Below are 23,469 nucleotides of genomic sequence, written 5' to 3' on the forward strand. Positions count from 1 at the left end.
CCATTTCTGAAACCACACTGCTCTTCCCCAATCTGATGCTCTGTACATGCCTTCACCCTCTCAATGAATACCTTTTCCAGTAATTTCCCAAAAATCAACAAACCTATACCAGTGTGGTCATAGGTCACACCAGTGTGGTCATAGGTCACACCAGTGTGGTCATAGGTCACACCAGTGTGGTCATAGGTCACACCAGTGTGGTCATAGGTCACATCAGTAAAGTTATGGGGTCACACCAGTGTGGTCATCAGGTCACACCAGTGTGGTCATAGGTCACACCAGTGTGGTCATCAAGTCACACCAGTGTGGTCATCAGGTCACACAGTGAAGTTACGAGGTCACACCAGTGTGGTCATCAAGTCACACCAGTGAAATTACGGGGTCACACCAGTGTGGTCATCAAGTCACACCAGTGTGGTCATAGGTCACACCAGTGTGGTCATAGGTCACACCAGTGTGGTCATAGGTCACACCAGTGTGGTCATCAGGTCACACCAGTGTGGTCATCAGGTCACACCAGTGTGGTCATCAGGTCACACCAGTGTGGTCATCAGGTCACACCAGTGTGGTCATCAGGTCACACCAGTGAAGTTACGAGGTCACACCAGTGAAGTTACGAGGTCACACCAGTGTGGTCATCAAGTCACACCAGTGTGGTCATCAAGTCACACCAGTGTGGTCATCAGGTCACACAGTGAAGTTACGAGGTCACACCAGTGAAGTTACGAGGTCACACCAGTGTGGTCATCAAGTCACACCAGTGAAGTTACGAGGTCACCACCAGTGTGGTCATCAAGTCACACCAGTGTGGTCGTCACGTCACACCAGTGTGGTCATCAGGTCACACCAGTGTGGTCATCAAGTCACACCAGTGTGGTCATCAAGTCACACCAGTGTGGTCGTCACGTCACACCAGTGTGGTCGTCACGTCACACCAGTGTGGTCGTCACGTCACACCAGTGTGGTCATCAAGTCACACCAGTGTGGTCATAGGTCACACCAGTGTGGTCATCAAGTCACACCAGTGTGGTCGTCACGTCACACCAGTGTGGTCATAGGTCACACCAGTGTGGTCATCAAGTCACACCAGTGAAATTACGGGGTCACACCAGTGAAGTTACGAGGTCACACCAGTGTGGTCATAGGTCACACCAGTGTGGTCATCAGGTCACACCAGTGTGGTCATCAGGTCACACCAGTGTGGTCATCAGGTCACACCAGTGTGGTCATCAAGTCACACCAGTGAAATTACGGGGTCACACCAGTGTGGTCATCAAGTCACACCAGTGTGGTCATAGGTCACACCAGTGAAGTTACGAGGTCACACCAGTGTGGTCGTCACGTCACACCAGTGTGGTCGTCACGTCACACCAGTGTGGTCATCAGGTCACACCAGTGAAGTTACGAGGTCACCACCAGTGTGGTCATCAAGTCACACCAGTGTGGTCATAGGTCACACCAGTGTGGTCATCAGTCACACCAGTGAAATTACGGGGTCACACCAGTGTGGTCATAGGTCACACCAGTGTGGTCGTCACGTCACACCAGTGTGGTCATAGGTCACACCAGTGTGGTCATCAAGTCACACCAGTGTGGTCATCAGGTCACACAGTGAAGTTACGAGGTCACACCAGTGTGGTCATCAGTCACACCAGTGTGGTCATCAAGTCACACCAGTGTGGTCATCAGGTCACACCAGTGTGGTCGTCACGTCACACCAGTGTGGTCATCAGGTCACACCAGTGAAGTTACGAGGTCACACCAGTGTGGTCATCAAGTCACACCAGTGTGGTCGTCACGTCACACCAGTGTGGTCATCAGGTCACACAGTGAAGTTACGAGGTCACACCAGTGTGGTCGTCACGTCACACCAGTGTGGTCATCAGGTCACACCAGTGTGGTCATAGGTCACACCAGTGAAGTTACGAGGTCACACCAGTGTGGTCGTCACGTCACACCAGTGTGGTCATCAAGTCACACCAGTGTGGTCATCAAGTCACACCAGTGTGGTCATAGGTCACACCAGTGTGGTCATCAAGTCACACCAGTGTGGTCATAGGTCACACCAGTGTGGTCATAGGTCACACCAGTGTGGTCATAGGTCACACCAGTGTGGTCATCAAGTCACACCAGTGTGGTCGTCACGTCACACCAGTGTGGTCATCAAGTCACACCAGTGTGGTCATCAAGTCACACCAGTGTGGTCGTCACGTCACACCAGTGTGGTCATCAAGTCACACCAGTGAAATTACGGGGTCACACCAGTGAAGTTACGAGGTCACACCAGTGTGGTCATAGGTCACACCAGTGTGGTCATAGGTCACACCAGTGTGGTCATCAAGTCACACCAGTGTGGTCATCAGGTCACACCAGTGTGGTCATCAGGTCACACCAGTGTGGTCATAGGTCACACCAGTGAAGTTACGAGGTCACCACCAGTGTGGTCATCAAGTCACACCAGTGTGGTCATAGGTCACACCAGTGTGGTCATCAGGTCACACCAGTGTGGTCATCAGGTCACACCAGTGAAGTTACGAGGTCACACCAGTGTGGTCGTCACGTCACACCAGTGTGGTCGTCACGTCACACCAGTGTGGTCGTCACGTCACACCAGTGTGGTCGTCACGTCACACCAGTGTGGTCATCAGGTCACACCAGTGTGGTCATCAAGTCACACCAGTGAAATTACGGGGTCACACCAGTGTGGTCGTCACGTCACACCAGTGTGGTCATCAAGTCACACCAGTGTGGTCGTCACGTCACACCAGTGTGGTCATCAAGTCACACCAGTGTGGTCATAGGTCACACCAGTGTGGTCGTCACGTCACACCAGTGTGGTCATCAAGTCACACCAGTGAAATTACGGGGTCACACCAGTGTGGTCATCAAGTCACACCAGTGTGGTCGTCACGTCACACCAGTGTGGTCGTCACGTCACACCAGTGTGGTCATCAGGTCACACCAGTGTGGTCGTCACGTCACACCAGTGTGGTCGTCACGTCACACCAGTGTGGTCATCAAGTCACACCAGTGTGGTCATCAAGTCACACCAGTGTGGTCATAGGTCACACCAGTGTGGTCATCAGGTCACACCAGTGAAGTTACGAGGTCACCACCAGTGTGGTCATCAAGTCACACCAGTGTGGTCATCAAGTCACACCAGTGTGGTCATCAAGTCACACCAGTGAAATTACGGGGTCACACCAGTGTGGTCATAGGTCACACCAGTGTGGTCATCAAGTCACACCAGTGAAATTACGGGGTCACACCAGTGTGGTCATAGGTCACACCAGTGTGGTCATCAAGTCACACCAGTGAAATTACGGGGTCACACCAGTGTGGTCATAGGTCACACCAGTGTGGTCATAGGTCACACCAGTGAAGTTACGAGGTCACACCAGTGTGGTCATAGGTCACACCAGTGTGGTCATAGGTCACACCAGTGTGGTCATAGGTCACACCAGTGTGGTCATCAGGTCACACAGTGAAGTTACGAGGTCACACCAGTGAAGTTACGAGGTCACACCAGTGTGGTCATAGGTCACACCAGTGTGGTCATCAAGTCACACCAGTGAAATTACGGGGTCACACCAGTGTGGTCATCAGGTCACACCAGTGAAGTTACGAGGTCACACCAGTGTGGTCGTCACGTCACACCAGTGTGGTCATAGGTCACACCAGTGTGGTCATCAAGTCACACCAGTGTGGTCATAGGTCACACCAGTGAAGTTACGAGGTCACACCAGTGTGGTCATCAAGTCACACCAGTGAAATTACGGGGTCACACCAGTGAAGTTACGAGGTCACACCAGTGTGGTCATAGGTCACACCAGTGTGGTCATAGGTCACACCAGTGAAGTTACGAGGTCACACCAGTGTGGTCATCAGGTCACACCAGTGAAGTTACGAGGTCACACCAGTGTGGTCATCAGGTCACACAGTGAAGTTACGAGGTCACACCAGTGTGGTCATCAAGTCACACCAGTGAAATTACGGGGTCACACCAGTGTGGTCGTCACGTCACACCAGTGTGGTCGTCACGTCACACCAGTGTGGTCATCAAGTCACACCAGTGAAATTACGGGGTCACACCAGTGTGGTCATCAAGTCACACCAGTGTGGTCATAGGTCACACCAGTGTGGTCGTCACGTCACACCAGTGTGGTCATCAGGTCACACCAGTGTGGTCATAGGTCACACCAGTGTGGTCATAGGTCACACCAGTGTGGTCATAGGTCACACCAGTGTGGTCATAGGTCACACCAGTGTGGTCATAGGTCACACCAGTGTGGTCATAGGTCACACCAGTGTGGTCATAGGTCACACCAGTGTGGTCATAGGTCACACCAGTGTGGTCATAGGTCACACCAGTGTGGTCATAGGTCACACCAGTGTGGTCATAGGTCACACCAGTGAAGTTACGAGGTCACACCAGTGAAGTTACGAGGTCACACCAGTGTGGTCATCAAGTCACACCAGTGTGGTCATAGGTCACACCAGTGTGGTCATCAGGTCACACAGTGAAGTTACGAGGTCACACCAGTGTGGTCATAGGTCACACCAGTGTGGTCATCAAGTCACACCAGTGTGGTCATAGGTCACACCAGTGTGGTCATAGGTCACACCAGTGTGGTCATAGGTCACACCAGTGTGGTCATCAAGTCACACCAGTGAAATTACGGGGTCACACCAGTGTGGTCATAGGTCACACCAGTGTGGTCATAGGTCACACCAGTGTGGTCATAGGTCACACCAGTGTGGTCATAGGTCACACCAGTGTGGTCATAGGTCACACCAGTGTGGTCATAGGTCACACCAGTGAAGTTACGAGGTCACCACCAGTGTGGTCATAGGTCACACCAGTGAAGTTACGAGGTCACCACCAGTGTGGTCATAGGTCACACCAGTGAAGTTACGAGGTCACACCAGTGTGGTCATCAAGTCACACCAGTGAAATTACGGGGTCACACCAGTGAAGTTACGAGGTCACACCAGTGAAGTTACGAGGTCACACCAGTGAAGTTACGAGGTCACACCAGTGAAGTTACGAGGTCACACCAGTGAAGTTACGAGGTCACACCAGTGAAGTTACGAGGTCACACCAGTGAAGTTACGAGGTCACACCAGTGTGGTCGTCACGTCACACCAGTGTGGTCGTCACGTCACACCAGTGTGGTCATAGGTCACACCAGTGAATTTATGGGGTCACACCAGTGTGGTCATAGGTCACACCAGTGAATTTATGGGGTCACACCAGTGAAATTACGGGGTCACACCAGTGTGGTCGTCACGTCACACCAGTGTGGTCGTCACGTCACACCAGTGTGGTCATCAGGTCACACCAGTGTGGTCGTCACGTCACACCAGTGTGGTCATCAGGTCACACCAGTGAATTTATGGGGTCACACCAGTGAAGTTACGAGGTCACACCAGTGAAGTTACGAGGTCACACCAGTGAAGTTACGAGGTCACACCAGTGAAGTTACGAGGTCACACCAGTGAAGTTACGGGGTCACACCAGTGAAGTTACGAGGTCACACCAGTGAAGTTACGAGGTCACACCAGTGAAGTTACGAGGTCACACCAGTGTGGTCATCAGGTCACACCAGTGAAGTTACGAGGTCACACCAGTGTGGTCATAGGTCACACCAGTGAAGTTACGAGGTCACACCAGTGAAGTTACGAGGTCACACCAGTGTGGTCATCAAGTCACACCAGTGTGGTCATAGGTCACACCAGTGAATTTATGGGGTCACACCAGTGAATTTATGGGGTCACACCAGTGAATTTATGGGGTCACACCAGTGTGGTCATCAGGTCACACAGTGAAGTTACGAGGTCACACCAGTGAAGTTACGGGGTCACATCAGTAAAGTTATGGGGTCACACCAGTGTGGTCATCAGGTCACACCAGTGAAGCTACGGGGTCACACCAGTGTGGTCATCAGGTCACACAGTGAAGTTACGAGGTCACCACCAGTGTGGTCATCAGGTCACACCAGTGTGGTCATCAGGTCACACCAGTGTGGTCATCAGGTCACACCAGTGAAGTTACGAGGTCACACCAGTGTGGTCATCAGGTCACACCTGTGTGGTCATCAGGTCACACCAGTGAAGTTACGAGGTCACACCAGTGTGGTCGTCACGTCACACCAGTGTGGTCATCAGGTCACACCAGTGAAGTTACGAGGTCACACCAGTGTGGTCATCAAGTCACACCAGTGAAATTACGGGGTCACACCAGTGAATTTATGGGGTCACACCAGTGAAGTTACGGGGTCACATCGGTGTGGTCATCACATCACACCAGTGAAGTTACGGGGTCACACCAGTGTGGTCATCAGGTCACACCAGTGAAGTTACGAGGTCACACCAGTGTGGTCATCAAGTCACACCAGTGTGGTCATCAGGTCACACCAGTGAAGTTACGAGGTCACACTAGTGTGGTCATCAGGTCACACCAGTGTGGTCATCAGGTCACACCAGTGAAGTTACGAGGTCACACCAGTGTGGTCATCAGGTCACACCAGTGAAGTTACGAGGTCACACCAGTGTGGTCATCAGGTCACACCAGTGAAGTTACGGGGTCACACCGGTGAAGTCACAGGGTCACGCAAGTGCGATCCTCAGTTCACACCATCAGTGAGGTCACTGGGCCACAACAGTGAGATCACGGGGTCACTCCAGGGAGATTACTGGGTCACACCGGCGCAGCTACAGGGTCACATCGGCTGGGTCACTAGGTTTCTAAATCCCAGATGAACAATGGTTTGGGTAAAGGGTATACAGTCCACAGTGTAAGAAGGAGACAATTACTTTAAAGACGTTTAAAAATACAGTCTAACATTTTGAACACGACGGTACAGCACTGTAGCATGGTGGTACAGTTCTTGAGAATGACGGTACGACCCTTAAGCACGGTTATGCGGTCATTGAGCACGAAGGTACAAACCTTAAGCATGAAAGCAAAACCCATGAGTACGACTGTACCTTGAGCGCGATGGTACGACCCTTGGGTATGACGGTACTTCCCTTGAGCGCGATGGTACGACCCTTGAATATGACGGTACTACCCTAGAGCGTGATGGTACGACCCTTGAATATGACGGTACTACCCTTGAGCGCGATGGTACGACCCTTGGGTATGACGGTACTACCCTTGAGCGTGATTGTACGACCCTTGAGTATGACGGTACTACCCTTGAGCGTGATTGTACGACCCTTGGGTATGACGGTACTACCCTTGAGCGCGATGGTACGACCCTTGAGTATGACGGTACTACCCTTGAGCGCGATGGTACGACCCTTGGGTATGACGGTACTACCCTTGAGCGTGATTGTACGACCCTTGAGTATGACGGTACTACCCTTGAGCGCGATGGTACGACCCTTGGGTATGACGGTACTACCCTTGAGCGCGATGATACGACCCTTGAGTATGACGGTACTACCCTTGAGTGCGATGGTACGACCCTTGGGTATGACGTACTACCCTTGAGCGTGATGGTACGACCCTTGGGTATGACGGTACTTCCCTTGAGCGTGATGGTACGACCCTTGGGTATGACGGTACTTCCCTTGAGCGCGATTGTACGACCCTTTGGTATGACGGTACTACCCTTGAGCGCGATGGTACAACCCTTGAGTATGACGTACTACCCTTGAGCGTGATGGTACGACCCTTGGGTATGACGGTACTTCACTTGAGCGTGATGGTACGACCCTTGAGTATGACGGTACTACCCTTGAGCGCGATGGTACGACCCTTGGGTATGACGGTACTTCACTTGAGCGTGATGGTACGACCCTTGGGTATGACGGTACTACCCTAGAGCGTGATGGTACGACCCTTGAGTATGACGGTACTTCACTTGAGCGTGATGGTACGACCCTTGAGTATGACGGTACTTCACTTGAGCGTGATGGTACGACCCTTGGGTATGACGGTACTACCCTTGAGCGCGATGGTACGACCCTTTGGTATGACGGTACTACCCTTGAGCGTGATGGTACGACCCTTGGGTATGACGGTACTACCCTTGAGCGCGATGGTACGACCCTTGGGTATGACGGTACTACCCTTGAGCGTGATTGTACGACCCTTGAGTATGACGGTACTTCACTTGAGCGTGATGGTACGACCCTTGGATATGACGGTACTACCCTTGAGCGTGATGGTACGACCCTTGGGTATGACGGTACTACCCTTGAGCGTGATGGTACGACCCTTGGGTATGACGGTACTACCCTACAGCGTGATGGTACGACCCTTGAGTATGACGGTACTTCACTTGAGCGTGATGGTACGACCCTTGAGTATGACGGTACTACCCTTGAGCGCGATGGTACGACCCTTGAGTATGACGGTACTTCCCTTGAGCGTGATTGTACGACCCTTGGGTATGACGGTACTACCCTTGAGCGCGATGGTACGACCCTTGAGTATGACGGTACTTCCCTTGAGCGTGATTGTACGACCCTTGAGTATGACGGTACTACCCTTGGGCGCGATGGTACGACCCTTGGGTATGACGGTACTACCCTTGAGCGCGATGATACGACCCTTGGGTATGACGGTACTACCCTTGAGCGCGATGATACGACCCTTGAGTATGACGGTACTACCCTTGAGCGCGATGATACGACCCTTGGGTATGACGGTACTACCCTTGAGCGCGATGATACGACCCTTGAGTATGACGGTACTACCCTTGAGCGCGATGATACGACCCTTGAGTATGACGGTACTACCCTTGAGTGCGATGGTACGACCCTTCAACGCGACGGTACAGCACTTGACCCTTTTGAGTCAGGCCAAAATCTTGGCCATTATACCAAGGGATCATACCATCGTGCTCAAGGATCATACCATCGTGCTCAAGGATCATACCATCGTGCTCAAGGATCATACCATCGTGCTCGAGGATCATACCACCGTGCTCAAGGATCATACCACCGTGCTCGAGGATCATACCATCGTGCTCAAGGATCATACCATCGTGCTCAAGGATCATACCATCGTGCTCAAGGATCATACCACCGTGCTCAAGGATCATACCACCGTACTCAAGGATCATACCATCGTGCTCAAGGATCATACCACCGTGCTCAAGGATCATACCACCGTGCTCAAGGATCATACCATCGTGCTCAAGGATCATACCATCGTGCTCAAGAATCATACCACCGTACTCAAGGATCATACCACCGTGCTCAAGGATCATACCATCGTGCTCAAGGATCATACCATCGTGCTCAAGGATCATACCATCGTGCTCAAGGATCATACCATCGTGCTCAAGGATCATACCATCGTGCTCAAGGATCATACCATCGTGCTCAAGGATCATACCATCGTGCTCAAGGATCATACCACCGTGCTCAAGGATCATACCATCGTGCTCAAGGATCATACCATCGTGCTCGAGGATCATACCACCGTGCTCAAGGATCATACCACCGTGCTCGAGGATCATACCATCGTGCTCAAGGATCATACCATCGTGCTCAAGGATCATACCATCGTGCTCAAGGATCATACCATCGTGCTCAAGGATCATACCACCGTGCTCAAGGATCATACCACCGTACTCAAGGATCATACCATCGTGCTCAAGGATCATACCATCGTGCTCAAGGATCATACCATCGTGCTCAAGGATCATACCATCGTGCTCAAGGATCATACCATCGTGCTCAAGGATCATACCACCGTGCTCAAGGATCATACCACCGTGCTCAAGGATCATACCATCGTGCTCAAGGATCATACCACCGTGCTCAAGGATCATACCATCGTGCTCAAGGATCATACCATCGTGCTCAAGGATCATACCACCGTGCTCAAGGATCATACCACCGTGCTCAAGGATCATACCATCGTGCTCAAGGATCATACCACCGTGCTCGAGGATCATACCATCGTGCTCAAGGATCATACCATCGTGCTCAAGGATCATACCATCGTGCTCAAGGATCATACCATCGTGCTCAAGGATCATACCATCGTGCTCAAGGATCATACCATCGTGCTCAAGGATCATACCATCGTGCTCAAGAATCATACCACCGTACTCAAGGATCATACCACCGTGCTCAAGGATCATACCATCGTGCTCAAGGATCATACCATCGTGCTCAAGGATCATACCACCGTGCTCGAGGATCATACCACCGTGCTCAAGGATCATACCATCGTGCTCAAGGATCATACCATCGTGCTCAAGGATCATACCATCGTGCTCAAGAATCATACCATCGTGCTCAAGTATCATACCACCGTGCACAAGGATCATACCATCGTGCTCAAGGATCATACCACCGTGCTCAAGGATCTTACCATAGTGCTCAAAGATCATACCATCGTGCTCAAGGATCATACCATCGTGCTCAAGGATCATACCATCGTGCTCAAGGATCATACCATCGTGCTCAAGGATCATACCACCGTGCTCAAGGATCTTACCATAGTGCTCAAAGATCATACCATCGTGCTCAAGGATCATACCATCGTGCTCAAGGATCATACCATCGTGCTCAAGGATCATACCATCGTGCTCAAGGATCATACCATCGTGCTCAAGGATCATACCATAGTGCTCAAAGATCATACCATCGTGCTCAAGGATCATACCATCGTGCTCAAGGATCATACCATCGTGCTCAAGGATCATACCACCGTGCTCAAGGATCATACCATCGTGCTCAAGGATCATACCACCGTGCTCGAGGATCATACCACCGTACTCAAGGATCATACCACCGTGCTCAAGGATCATACCATCGTGCTCAAGGATCATACCATCGTGCTCAAGGATCATACCATCGTGCTCAAGGATCATACCATCGTGCTCAAGGATCATACCATCGTGCTCAAGGATCATACCATCGTGCTCAAGGATCATACCACCGTGCTCAAGGATCATACCATCGTGCTCAAGGATCATACCATCGTGCTCAAGGATCATACCATCGTGCTCAAGGATCATACCACTGTGCTCAAAGATCATACCACCGTGCTCAAGGATCATACCATCGTGCTCAAGGGGATTATACATATCACTCTAAGGTGGGTTCACAGTCTCCACATCAGGGACCATGTGAAATACACTTAAAATAGAACGAAGAAAAAATGGTGTTCAGGTGGCAAATATATCTCTCCACTCCCAGCAGTGGGAGCCGCTGAGCCGAGCATAGCCAGCAGTCGGCCGTGCTAGACTGAGAGGTTCGCAGTCAATGGCTGGGTCTTGTATTTTCTTCAGGTTTTCTCATGTGGGCTTCCATCAGGAAACTCCCAGGTTAAATAGGGTCTTTAACGCTGCCCTGCTTTCTTAAATTTCTCAGAATTTCTCTTTCCGTCTCTCTCTCTCTCTCTCTCTCTCTCTCTCTCTCTCTCTCTCTCTCTCTCTCTCTCTCTCTCTCTCTCTCTCTCTCTCTCTCTCTCTCTCTCCCCCCTCAGCAGGTAATGATTAACCTCCTCTCTAGCACACCTCTCACGCTCTAATGCCCCCACGGGAGTCTAATGACATATCAGCAGAAAATCCTAGGGAATCATTAGCATAATGCGAACAGCTGTTTGTCGCTTAGGGTGTGTGTGTGTGTGTGTGTGTGTGTGTGTGTGTGTGTGTGTGTGTGTGTGTGTGTGTGTGTGTGTGTGTGTGTGTGTGTGTGTGTGTGTGTGTGTGTGATTACCAAGGCCTTCATAAATCCTAAAGCAAAATTAGCTTAATGTTACCTTAGACAATCAGAATATCGAGAGCTCACTCACGCAGTTTAAGAAACAAGAGGTAATTACATTAGGAGGAAGATCTGATATAATGGATATCTCTGCATCTTGCTTAGATATCAAGACACAGAGATGTTCATACTAGTTCTGCAGCTCCAAGGTACACTGTGTTTAACAGAGGAAATAATATATGGGTTAGTGTCTTGCTCTTAGTTAAGGTTAATCTTTAACCTTTGTTGATAAAACTTCATACCATCTTTTTTTTTTCCAAAAGAAGGAACAAAGAAGGGGGTAAGGTGAGGATATTCCCTCAAAGGCCCAGTCCTCTGTTCTTAACGCTACCTCGCTATCGGGGAAATGGCGAATAGTATGAAAAATATATATATACATGTATTTTTTTAACTTTCTAAAATGGGAAACATATATATATATATATATATATATATATATATATATATATATATATATATATATATATATATATATATATATATATATATTGCTAGGATTACCACTTTCGTATAATTCTTCCTCAGATTCCTTGACGTTTTCATGTTATCCAGTATCTTAACATGGCAGGGGAGGCTGCGTAACAATACCTCCAAGGTTGTCTCAACACTTCGATCTGAACCCACTAAATCATCGACTGTGGAGAGGCTGAGAATGATTGCTGGTCGCTTATCCAGGTTGGGTATGCTGGATGAGGCTGGATATCATCACTCAGCTTCACCCAGCTACCTGCAATCATTTCCAGCTGCTCCACAGACCTCTCCACACGCTCCTGATGATGATTTGTTCAATTCAAATCAAGACGTTGAAGTTAATCTTTGGAGATATCTAACACACCCTCCCATCCCGTGTAAAAATTGATATGAGACAACATACATACATATATATATATACATATATATATATATATATATATATATATATATATATATATATATATATATATATATATATATATATATATATATATATATATATATATAAGAGGGGCAAGTATGAAGTCTGTTGGGGATGAGAGAGCTTGGGAAGTGAGTCAGTTGTTGTTCGCTGATGATACAGCGCTGGTGGCTGATTCATGTGAGAAACTGCAGAAGCTGGTGACTGAGTTTGGTAAAGTGTGTGAAAGAAGAAAGTTAAGAGTAAATGTGAATAAGAGCAAGGTTATTAGGTACAGTAGGGGTGAGGGTCAAGTCAATTGGGAGGTGAGTTTGAATGGAGAAAAACTGGAGGAAGTGAAGTGTTTTAGATATCTGGGAGTGGATCTGGCAGCGGATGGAACCATGGAAGCGGAAGTGGATCATAGGGTGGGGGAGGGGGCGAAAATTCTGGGAGCCTTGAAGAATGTGTGGAAGTCGAGAACATTATCTCGGAAAGCAAAAATGGGTATGTTTGAAGGAATAGTGGTTCCAACAATGTTGTATGGTTGCGAAGCGTGGGCTATGGATAGAGTTGTGCGCAGGAGGATGGATGTGCTGGAAATGAGATGTTTGAGGACAATATGTGGTGTGAGGTGGTTTGATCGAGTAAGTAACGTAAGGGTAAGAGAGATGTGTGGAAATAAAAAGAGCGTGGTTGAGAGAGCAGAAGAGGGTGTTTTGAAATGGTTCGGGCACATGGAGAGAATGAGTGAGGAAAGATTGACCAAGAGAATATATGTGTCGGAGGTGGAGGGAACGAGGAGAAGAGGGAGACCAAATTGGAGGTGGAAAGATGGAGTGAAAAAGATTTTGTGTGATCGGGGCCTGAACATGCAGGAGGGTGAAAGGAGGGCAAGGAATAGAGTGAGTTGGAGCGATGTGGTATACCGGGGTTGACGTGCTGTCAGTGGATTGAATCAAGGCATGTGAGGCGTCTGGGGTAAACCATGGAAAGCTGTGTAGGTATGTATATTTATATATATATATATATGTATATATATATATATATATATATATATATATATATATATATATGTATATATATATATATATATATATATATATATATATATATATATATATATATATATATATATATATATATATATATATATATATATATATATATATATATATATATATATATATATATATATATATATATATATACATATATATATATATATATATATATATATATATATATATATACATATATATATATATATATATATATATATATATATATATATATATATGTTGTCTATATATATATATATATATATATATATATATATATATATATATATATATATATATATATATATATATATATATGAGACAAATAAGAGACACGGATGAGAGAGACGTCAGATGAGCAGCTTCCGGCGTAACTGCCCACTTCCGGTCAGGGTTCAGCGTTCGCATTTGTTGTTCTTTGTGGAGTTTTGAGTCCTAGTTTATATCTTCTTTATAATTGATCGCTATATCCTGCATTAAGGATGTAGCTTTAGAACAGACGAAGAAAGGTCGCATTCGCATACACTTATTGTCTAGCTGTCATGCGCAATGCACCAAAACCACAGCTCCCTATCCACATCCAGGCCCCACAGACCTTTCCATGGTTTACCCCAGACGCTTCATCACATGCCCTGGTTCAGTCCAGGGAATATCATCCCAGTATACCACATCGTTACGATTCACAATATTGCATACACGTCTTCCAACCTCCTGCTTGTTCAGGCCCCGATCGCCCAAAATCTTTATCAATTTCAGCCTACCACCTTTAATTTGGTCTCCCCGTTTTCCTTGTTCTCTCCACACACATATATCCTCTTTGTCAATCTTTCCTCACTCATTCTCTCCACTGTCCACACCATTTCAACACGCGGTCCGAAGCTCTGTCAACCACACTTTCTGCATTAACATCCGTCTATATGAGCTTTTATTACTTTCTCGATCAAACCGCCTCACACCACGTGCTGTTTTCAAGCATTTCGTTTCCACCACATCCTTCCTCCTCCACAAAGCCTTATCTATTGCTCATTCGCGGCATCCATATGATATTGTTGGAACTACTATATCTTCAAACATTACTCATTTTTGCTCTACCAGATAACGTTCTCTCTTTCTACACATTCGTCAGCGCTCCCAGAACCTTTGCCCCTTTACTTACTCTGTGACTCATTTCCGCTTCCATGGTTCTATTCGCTGCCATGTCCACTCCCAGATATGTGAAACACTTCACTTCCTCCAATATTTCTCCACTCAAACTATATCCATTCAACCTGTCTCTCAACACTGTTAAACTTAGTAATCTTGTTCTTATCAACATTCAATCAAATTCTCCTTTTCACACACTCGTCCAAATTCTGCAGTGTTTCACACGAATCTGCCACCAGTGATGTTTCATCATCAAGCAACAACCTACTCATTCCGCAAGCCATCTCCATAGGCTACATATTCGCTCCTCTCTCTCCAATACTCTAGCATTTATCTCCCTAACCACCCCATCCATAAACAAATTAAACAACCATGGTGATATCACACTCTCCTCTCTTCCTACTCGCACACATGCCTTACACACATGATAAAAACTTTTTAGGACCTTCTGCAAGGCATCTCTATCGAACCCTCTCATATACCTTCTCCTGATACGTCAGTGCCACCTACAAATCCTTCTGTTTCTCTGAATATTTCTCACATATATTCATTAAAGTAAACACCTGATCCACACATCCTCTACCACTTCTGAAACCACACTGCTCCTCCTCAGTTTGATGGCATGTTCATGCTTTCACCCTCTCAGACAATACCCATTCATACAATTTCCTAGATTCACTCAACAAAATTATATCTCTGCAGTTTGACCACTCACCCTTATCCCCTTGCCTTCATACAGTGGCACTATACATGCATTCCGCCAATCTTCAGGCACCTTACTATGATTCATACACACAAAGAAAATCCTTATCAACCAATTAACATAAAATTACCTCCTTTCTTGATAAATTCAGCTGCAGTACCATCCCTTTCATCCGTCTTGCCACATTTCATCTAACGTAAGGCTTTCACCACCTTTTCTCTCTTCACTAAACCACTCTCTATAACTCTCTCACTTCGCATACAATCCCGACCCAAAAACCCTACAACTGCCACCTTATTATCAAGCAATCAACAATTCTTCAAAATACTCACGCCATCTCCTCAATCCTGTTACTGCTTTAACACTTGCCATCTTCAACGTTGTTTCTATTTCACTAAAGTTATACTTGCTCATCCTAACCCTTTGTCTTTTCTTAGCGCTACCTCACACACATGCGGGGGGAGGGGGTTGTTATATCATGTGCGGTGGGGTGGCGATGGGAATGAATAAAGGCAGACTGTATGAATTATGTTCATGTGTATATATGTATATGACTATGTGAGTTTATATATGTATACGTTGAGATGTATAGGTATGTATATTTGCGTGTGTGGACGTGTATGTATATACATGTGTATGCGGGTGGGTTGGGCCATTCTTTCGTCTGTTTCCTTGCGCTACCTCGCCAACCCGAGAGACAGCGACAAAGCAAAATGAATAAATAAATAAATAAAAAAAGAAATATATATATATATATATATATATATATATATATATATATATATATATATAAATATACATATATATATATGTGAATGTAGGTTTGCGGCAGGGGTGTGTGATGTCTCCATGGTTGTTTAATTTGTTTATGGATGGGGTTGTTAGGGAGGTAAATGCAAGAGTCTTGGAAAGAGGGGCAAGTATGAAGTCTGTTGGGGATGAGAGAGCTTGGGAAGTGAGTCAGTTGTTGTTCGCTGATGATACAGCGCTGGTGGCGGATTCATGTGAGAAACTGCAGAAGCTGGTGACGGAGTTTGGTAAAGTGTGTGGAAGAAGAAAGTTAAGAGTAAATGTGAATAAGAGCACGGTTATTAGGTACAGTAGGGTTGAGGGTCAAGTCAATTGGGAGGTGAGTTTGAATGGAGAAAAACTGGAGGAAGTGAAGTGTTTTAGATATCTGGGAGTGGATCTGTCAGCGGATGGAACCATGGAAGCGGAAGTGGATCATAGGGTGGGGGAGGGGGCGAAAATTTTGGGAGCCTTGAAAAATGTGTGGAAGTCGAGAACATTATCCCGGAAAGCAAAAATGGGTATGTTTGAAGGAATAGTGGTTCCAACAATGTTGTATGGTTGCGAGGCGTGGGCTATGGATAGAGTTGTGCGCAGGAGGATGGATGTGCTGGAAATGAGATGTTTGAGGACAATGTGTGGTGTGAGGTGGTTTGATCGAGTAAGTAACGTAATGGTAAGAGAGATGTGTGGAAATAAAAAGAGCGTGGTTGAGAGAGCAGAAGAGGGTGTTTTGAAATGGTTTGGGCACATGGAGAGAATGAGTGAGGAAAGATTGACCAAGAGGATATATGTGTCGGAGGTGGAGGGAACGAGGAGAAGAAGGAGACCAAATTGGAGGTGGAAAGATGGAGTGAAAAGGATTTTGTGTGATCGGGGCCTGAACATGCAGGAGGGTGAAAGGAGGGCAAGGAATAGAGTGAATTGGAGCGATGTGGTATACAGGGGTTGACGTGCTGTCAGTGGATTGAATCAAGGCATGTGAAGCGTCCGGGGTAAACCATGGAAAGCTGTGTAGGTATGTATATTTGCGTGTGTGGACGTGTGTATGTACATGTGTATGGGGGGGGGGTTTGGCCATTTCTTTCGTCTGTTTCCTTGCGCTACCTCGCAAACGCGGGAGACAGCGACAAAGTATAAAAAAAAAAAAAAAAAAATATATATATATATGTATATATATATATGGCACCTAGAATTCGAAACCCGATCCTACCGCACGGCCAGGCCTCTACTCTAACCGCTGGACCACAAGGCAACTAAACCTCTCCGTCTCGGACCAAGATTTTGTCGCCTCGAGGTCCAGTGGTGAGCGTATCGGCCAGCCACGCGCGGTAGGACTGGATTTCGAATCAACGGCGCATGGGGTAAATCGTCATCATCTCGTCCGTGTGTCCAGCACGTGTTAAATATATGTGGACTTTACTGTGGTGTTGGGGGACTGATGCGAGCGCAGCCTTACACTGGACCTTCAGGTTACGAGATGTGACGGAGGATTCCACAGACATTAGGTTGGTCTGAGATGGATAGTTTTAATCATCTCGTGGTCCATGAGTTAGCGTGGCGGTCTGCCACGTCGTAACCTGATTTTGAATCCTCGGCGTCCAGAGATAATTTTTATTAGCTTTTCCAAGTATCCACTACATATTAATGATATCAATACACACACACACACACACACACACACACACACACACACACACACACACACACACACACGTCCGACTTCCTATACACCAACATTTTCGGCTGCTACTTCCTCGCCCACTCCCTTACCTCCACCAGCGTCAATACCTATAACGAGACACAAACATTCCTTGGCTCCTTAGCCAGAATTCCAGTTCTCGGAGAAAATTTCTAGTTCCTTGAGGAGATTTTCAGCACCTGGAGCGAACTTCCAGCTCCTGGGGCGGACTCTCAGCACCTGGAGCAGACTTCCAACTCCTGGGGCAATATTCCAGTTCGTGGGGAAGACTTCCAGCTCTTGGGGTAATCTTTCAGTTCCTGGAACAGACGTTTAGCTACTGGCACAGGATTACAGCTCCTGGTGCAGACATCCAGTTCCTGGGGAAGACTTCCAGCTCCAGGCGCAGATTTTCAGCTCCTTTCTGCAGACTACTAGCATATTAGAAGGCATGCCACTTTCTGAGAAAGACTTTCAGTTCCTTGGGAAAAGGCTTCCAGTAAGATAGTAGCAAAAAATCCTCCGATCCAAATTGCTGCATTGAGGTCTAGAATATTGTGACGAGTTGCAGTGCATTTCAGGATTTTAGTATCTGGAATGATTATCATATTTCCTTCGAGTGGTGTTGGCAAGACGAACAAAGGGAAGGAGGTGGTGCCCTGGGCGACGTGGACCAGGACATAATGCGTGTACTTGTTAGCGGAAGAAATATGAGAAGAATGTAGAAATTCTTGCGTTTATGATAATTTGCGTCGCTAACGCCTTGCTGAGAGACGTACACTATATCTGTAAGTATACCTGGTACAGTGCTGAAAATACGTACACGTACAGTACATGATGAGTGGCTAGTAGTAGTGAGTGATGACTACTGTTAAGGAAATATCACATCACTGGAGCATCGTCAGTGACCCAGGAAGGATGTAAAAGGGTTTAATCACCTAATTGTATTTTACGGGGAAGGAGTTCTACATACGTGGAGCCCCATCTCTTGAGCTTTCTCCATTATCATTCAACAACTTTTTTATTAAGTTATGTATGTTGTCTGCTTTTACAATTTCACCATTCAGTTTATTCCATTCATCCATTTCTCTTATTCTGTAACAATACTTTTTTGAAATCTTTCTAAACAATTTTCTTGCTTAATTTCATGTTACAGTCTCTTGTTCTATCCTCACATCTATCGAGCAACATTTTTTTTTTCTATCTACGTTATTAATCTATTTCATAAAGGCTTTGATCAGGTCACACTTCCATTTTCTCTCTTTCATGATGGGCAGATTTAAGCTTAGCCTCTAGCCTTTCCTCGTAACTTGGCTACATTAGTTCTGGTACCATTTTCGTTGCTCTCCTCTCAACCTTTAAGTGTGGTGATCAGTTCTGAGGAGCATATTCTAGCTTTAACCTAACCTAAGATTGAACAGCCTGCGGAATATACCCTTATCCTTATACTTATAATCTATTCTGATATGTTCCAACAAACTGTTTGTCTCCACTGTTCTCCTATTGTGGGCCTCTGCCGACAGGTTAAGGACGATTCTTGCCGCTCATTACTTGTTAGATACTGTTCATACTTAGGCCTTCTTTTCCTTCGTTCTGTCTTCATTACTTGCATCGTTGGTGAGACCTGAGGTCATGACGGAAGGTAACTCTCATAGATCAGGCCTGTACCGAGGTCACCTTAGCTTGTGTTAATGTATTTTCAAAGAAACTTGCCAATGTACTGAACTCCACACCATTTTATATGGTGGTCATGAAGAGACTCAGCGCTGGAATGCACAGCGTTCATAAAACACAATGCAGTCAGTCAGTAAACATTATAACCACCAACACACAAGACGTCAAGTGATCAACAAAGGTGTGTGGAAACATGAGAACTGTATGGATCGTTTCCTTGGCTTGAGGGTGTATGATTATCATATGAGCAGGACAACATTCGTCAGGGAATGTGATGTGGGAGAACTCCTGGTGAGTATTGTGGCTGAAGCAGATGTGGCAGGGCAGATGACAGGAAGGAAAAGGGAATTTTAGACAGAAGACGAATAGTGTTGTGGAAAGATATACATTAGCACTGGAGGAGCACTCAGTGTTGCAACGTGACGGACTCGAAGAGAGGATTGAAATGCAACATAAAGACAGGTATAAAACCCAAAAGGAAAAAAGGTGAAAAAAGGAATAAAGAAAGGATGCTTGACGGGGATTATTTGGGAAGAAAAATGAGTCTATCAAATGTTTATGAAGTGATATAAACGTGAAGTATGACTAAAGACGACGAACAGTTTGTGAAGCGAATAAAACGAGAGATAAAGATGTGGATACTGAGACGTCTGATACCAGACAAGAGAGGATCATATGAAGACGGTCGCTTAGTTGTGAGAGATGAAGGTGGATTGTGACCTGCACAATATTACAGGTTTCGTGTGTCGCAACTTGAGTCATGACAACTGCTTTGAAGAGCACCAACCTTAGGTGACGTGGAGTAGGAGCACCTACCTTAGGTGACGTGGAGGAAGAGCACCTACCTTAGGTGACGTGGAGGAGGAGCACCTACCTTAGGTGACGTGGAGGAGGAGCACCTACCTTAGGTAACGTGGAGGAGGAGCACCTATCTCAGGTGACGTGGAGGAGCATTTACCTTAGGTGACGTGGAGGAGGAGCACCTACCTTAGGTGACGTGGAGGAGGAGCACCTATCTGAGGTGACGGGGAGGAGGAGCACCTACCTTAAGTGACGTGGAGGAGGAGCAACCTACCTTAAGTGACGTGGAGGAGGAGCAACCTACCTCAGGTGACGTGGAGGAGGAACACTTACCACAGAGGACCTGGAGGAGTAGGGGCACATACCTCAGGTGACGTGGTGGACGAGCACCTACCTGCAGTGACGTGGAGGAAAGGAGCAGGACGTACCTCCGGTGACGTGGCAGGTGAGGACGAGGGATCGCCCTACGGGATACGGCCCAATCACGCCGCTGACCTCCACGCCCTCGCTGTTCTGGATACTAACCCTCCGGGGAGGAACTGTGGGCCAGAGACACATGTCTGGGGTCATTATCTGGGGACACCTGCCGAGGGTCATTATCTGGGGACACCTGCCGAGGGTCATTATCTGGGGACATCTGTCGAGGTTCATTATCCGGGGGCACCTGTCCAGGCTGAGTTATCTGGGGTATCATCCTAGGGTCATTATTCCAGGTATCTACATTGTATCATTTTCATCTGGGGATGCCTATCTGGGGTCGTTATCTTGGGGTGGCTACTAAGGGTCATTATCTTGGAGTGCCTATCTAGAGTTATTATCTTGGAGTGCCTACCTAGGGTCATTATCTTGCGGTGCCTACTTAGGGTCATTATCTAGCGGTACCCACCTAGGGTCATTATACTGGAGTGTCTGCCTAAGGTCATTATCTTCAAGTGCCTATCTAGGATCATTATCTTAGAGTGTCCACCTACGATCATTATCTTGGAGTGCCTATCTAGGGTTATTATCTTAGAGTGCCTACCTAGGGTCATTATCTTGCGGTGCCTACCTAGGGTCATTATACTGGAGTGCCTACCTAGGGTCATTATCTTGCGGTGTCTATCTAGGTTTGTCATCTGGGGAACCTGAAAGCACCTAATACACAAGAGATATTTCTCTAGAAAGGTAATCACTCGGAGGAGTAAAAACAAAACCATGTGATGTAATTATAGGAGAGGACCTCTGTGAAGTCATCATGATAACTCTTGTATGATAATCGTCTAGGAACACTGGGTTACGGTGAGACACTGGTAGTATGCAAGATGGTCAGTCTACACCGGCACGAAATGAAACTATTAGGCGGGTCTGAATGGGACCAATGATCAACCTGAGTTATAAGCTGGAGATATACACGTGTGAAGTATTGAACTATGACTCTACCCCAGGCGTATGATAGACGATTTATATCACGTTGATTATAGGTGTACTGTAAATATTTGGAGGTGTTCATGCATCTCTCCTGGACGCACGTGTTAAGAGAGATCATCTCTCATGGAGGCTCGTGTTACGAGATCATCTCTCATGGAGGCTCGTGTTACGAGATTATCTCTCATGGACACATGTGTTAACAGATCATCTCTCATAGCTTCACGTGTTAAAGAATTATTTCCTATAGAGAAGTAGGTTCAGAAATCATCTCTCATAGACAAATAGGCTAAGAGATCATCTCTCATGGAAGTACGTGTCAGGAGATCATCTCTAATAAACGTCCATGTCAAGAAATCATCTCTCATGGACACACGTGCTCGGAGAACGTCCCTCACAGACATATATGTTAAGAGATCATCTAGGAGACATTTATAGAGGGCAATTAACCCAGGAACAACTGTGTAGACTAATGACCCACAGGAAGAGACGTGGGAGAGGGGAAAGGGAAGGAAGCCACGGTCATCAAGAAATTAACCTCCTAAATTGGTGTGCAATTACTGAGGTATATCTAAGGCCAAGTGACAAGCGGATGCATTATTATTACTCGTTATCCAGACACACACACAGGAGTTAGACCAATCTGCTTGTCTGGCACTACTAAATGAATTGTAGGCACCCATGTTATTCATGAATAGATAATATACAGTCGTGAATAAGAGATGGGAGCTCATGACTGAGTGATAGGCACTGATGAATAAATGCTTGGGTGATCGTGGACGAAGAGTGAGTACCGACCTATAACATGTAGCTCGACTCTGATGTTCCTGGTGGGGGAGGATCTGAAGTCGACCCTGCAGCGGTAGAGCCCTTCGTCAGTAGCAGCCACATCGTTGACGACAAGGCCCTGCGGGGAAGAAGCCAGGGCGAAGTGGGCCCGCGTCCCCAGCACGGACCAGTGCACGCCCCTGCCCAGGGGACCCGTCCGGGCGTCAATGCTGCAGCAACAGAAACAAAAGAACACATGGGTAACTTACAGCCACTAGGCTCTGATCAAGACGGTTCCTTAATCATATGATCTGTCATATTGGGTTACTCAAGGTTACTCGTTTGTACACTCAGGTAACACTTCACCTTCATTGTACACTACACGAAACACACAAGTGCTCCATCACCCTCTGAACCACTGGCAGACATCTTCACCTTGTTCCTTCATCTGTCCTTCATTGTAAACATAATCACCCTCTACGACGTGTGAAGTATTATTCATATCATTCGCCATTTCCCGCATCAGCAAGGTAGTGTTAGGAATAGAGGACTGGGCCTTTGAGGGAATATCCTCACCTGGCCCCCTTCTCTGTTCCTTCTTTTGGAAAATTAAAAAAAAAAGAAACGAGAGGGGAGGATTTCCAGCCCCCCGCTCCCTCACCTTTTAGTCGCCTTCTACGACACGCAGGGAATACGTGAGAAGTATTCTTTCTACCCTATCCCCAGGGATAACATATATGTATATATATATATATATATATATATATATATATATATATATATATACATATATATATATATATATATATATATATATATATATATATATATATAT

At 46.7% G+C, this 23,469-nt stretch overlaps 1 protein-coding gene across 2 annotated transcripts in view; it reads right to left on the reverse strand.

Annotated features, from left to right (window-relative positions):
• LOC139746408 (protein turtle-like) overlaps positions 1-23,469 on the reverse strand; it is a 431,305-nt gene that overhangs the window by 51,510 nt on the left and 356,326 nt on the right. For both annotated transcript variants that reach the window (XM_071657623.1, XM_071657622.1), the window contains exons 3-4: positions 22,665-22,864; positions 20,891-21,001 (exon numbers count right to left, since the gene is read on the reverse strand). In XM_071657623.1, the coding sequence (XP_071513724.1) occupies positions 20,891-21,001; positions 22,665-22,864 (311 nt within the window). The remainder of the gene's footprint in view (positions 1-20,890; positions 21,002-22,664; positions 22,865-23,469) is intronic.

Source organism: Panulirus ornatus, chromosome 65 (genome assembly GCF_036320965.1).
Source record: "Panulirus ornatus isolate Po-2019 chromosome 65, ASM3632096v1, whole genome shotgun sequence".
Lineage (NCBI taxonomy): Eukaryota > Metazoa > Arthropoda > Malacostraca > Decapoda > Palinuridae > Panulirus > Panulirus ornatus.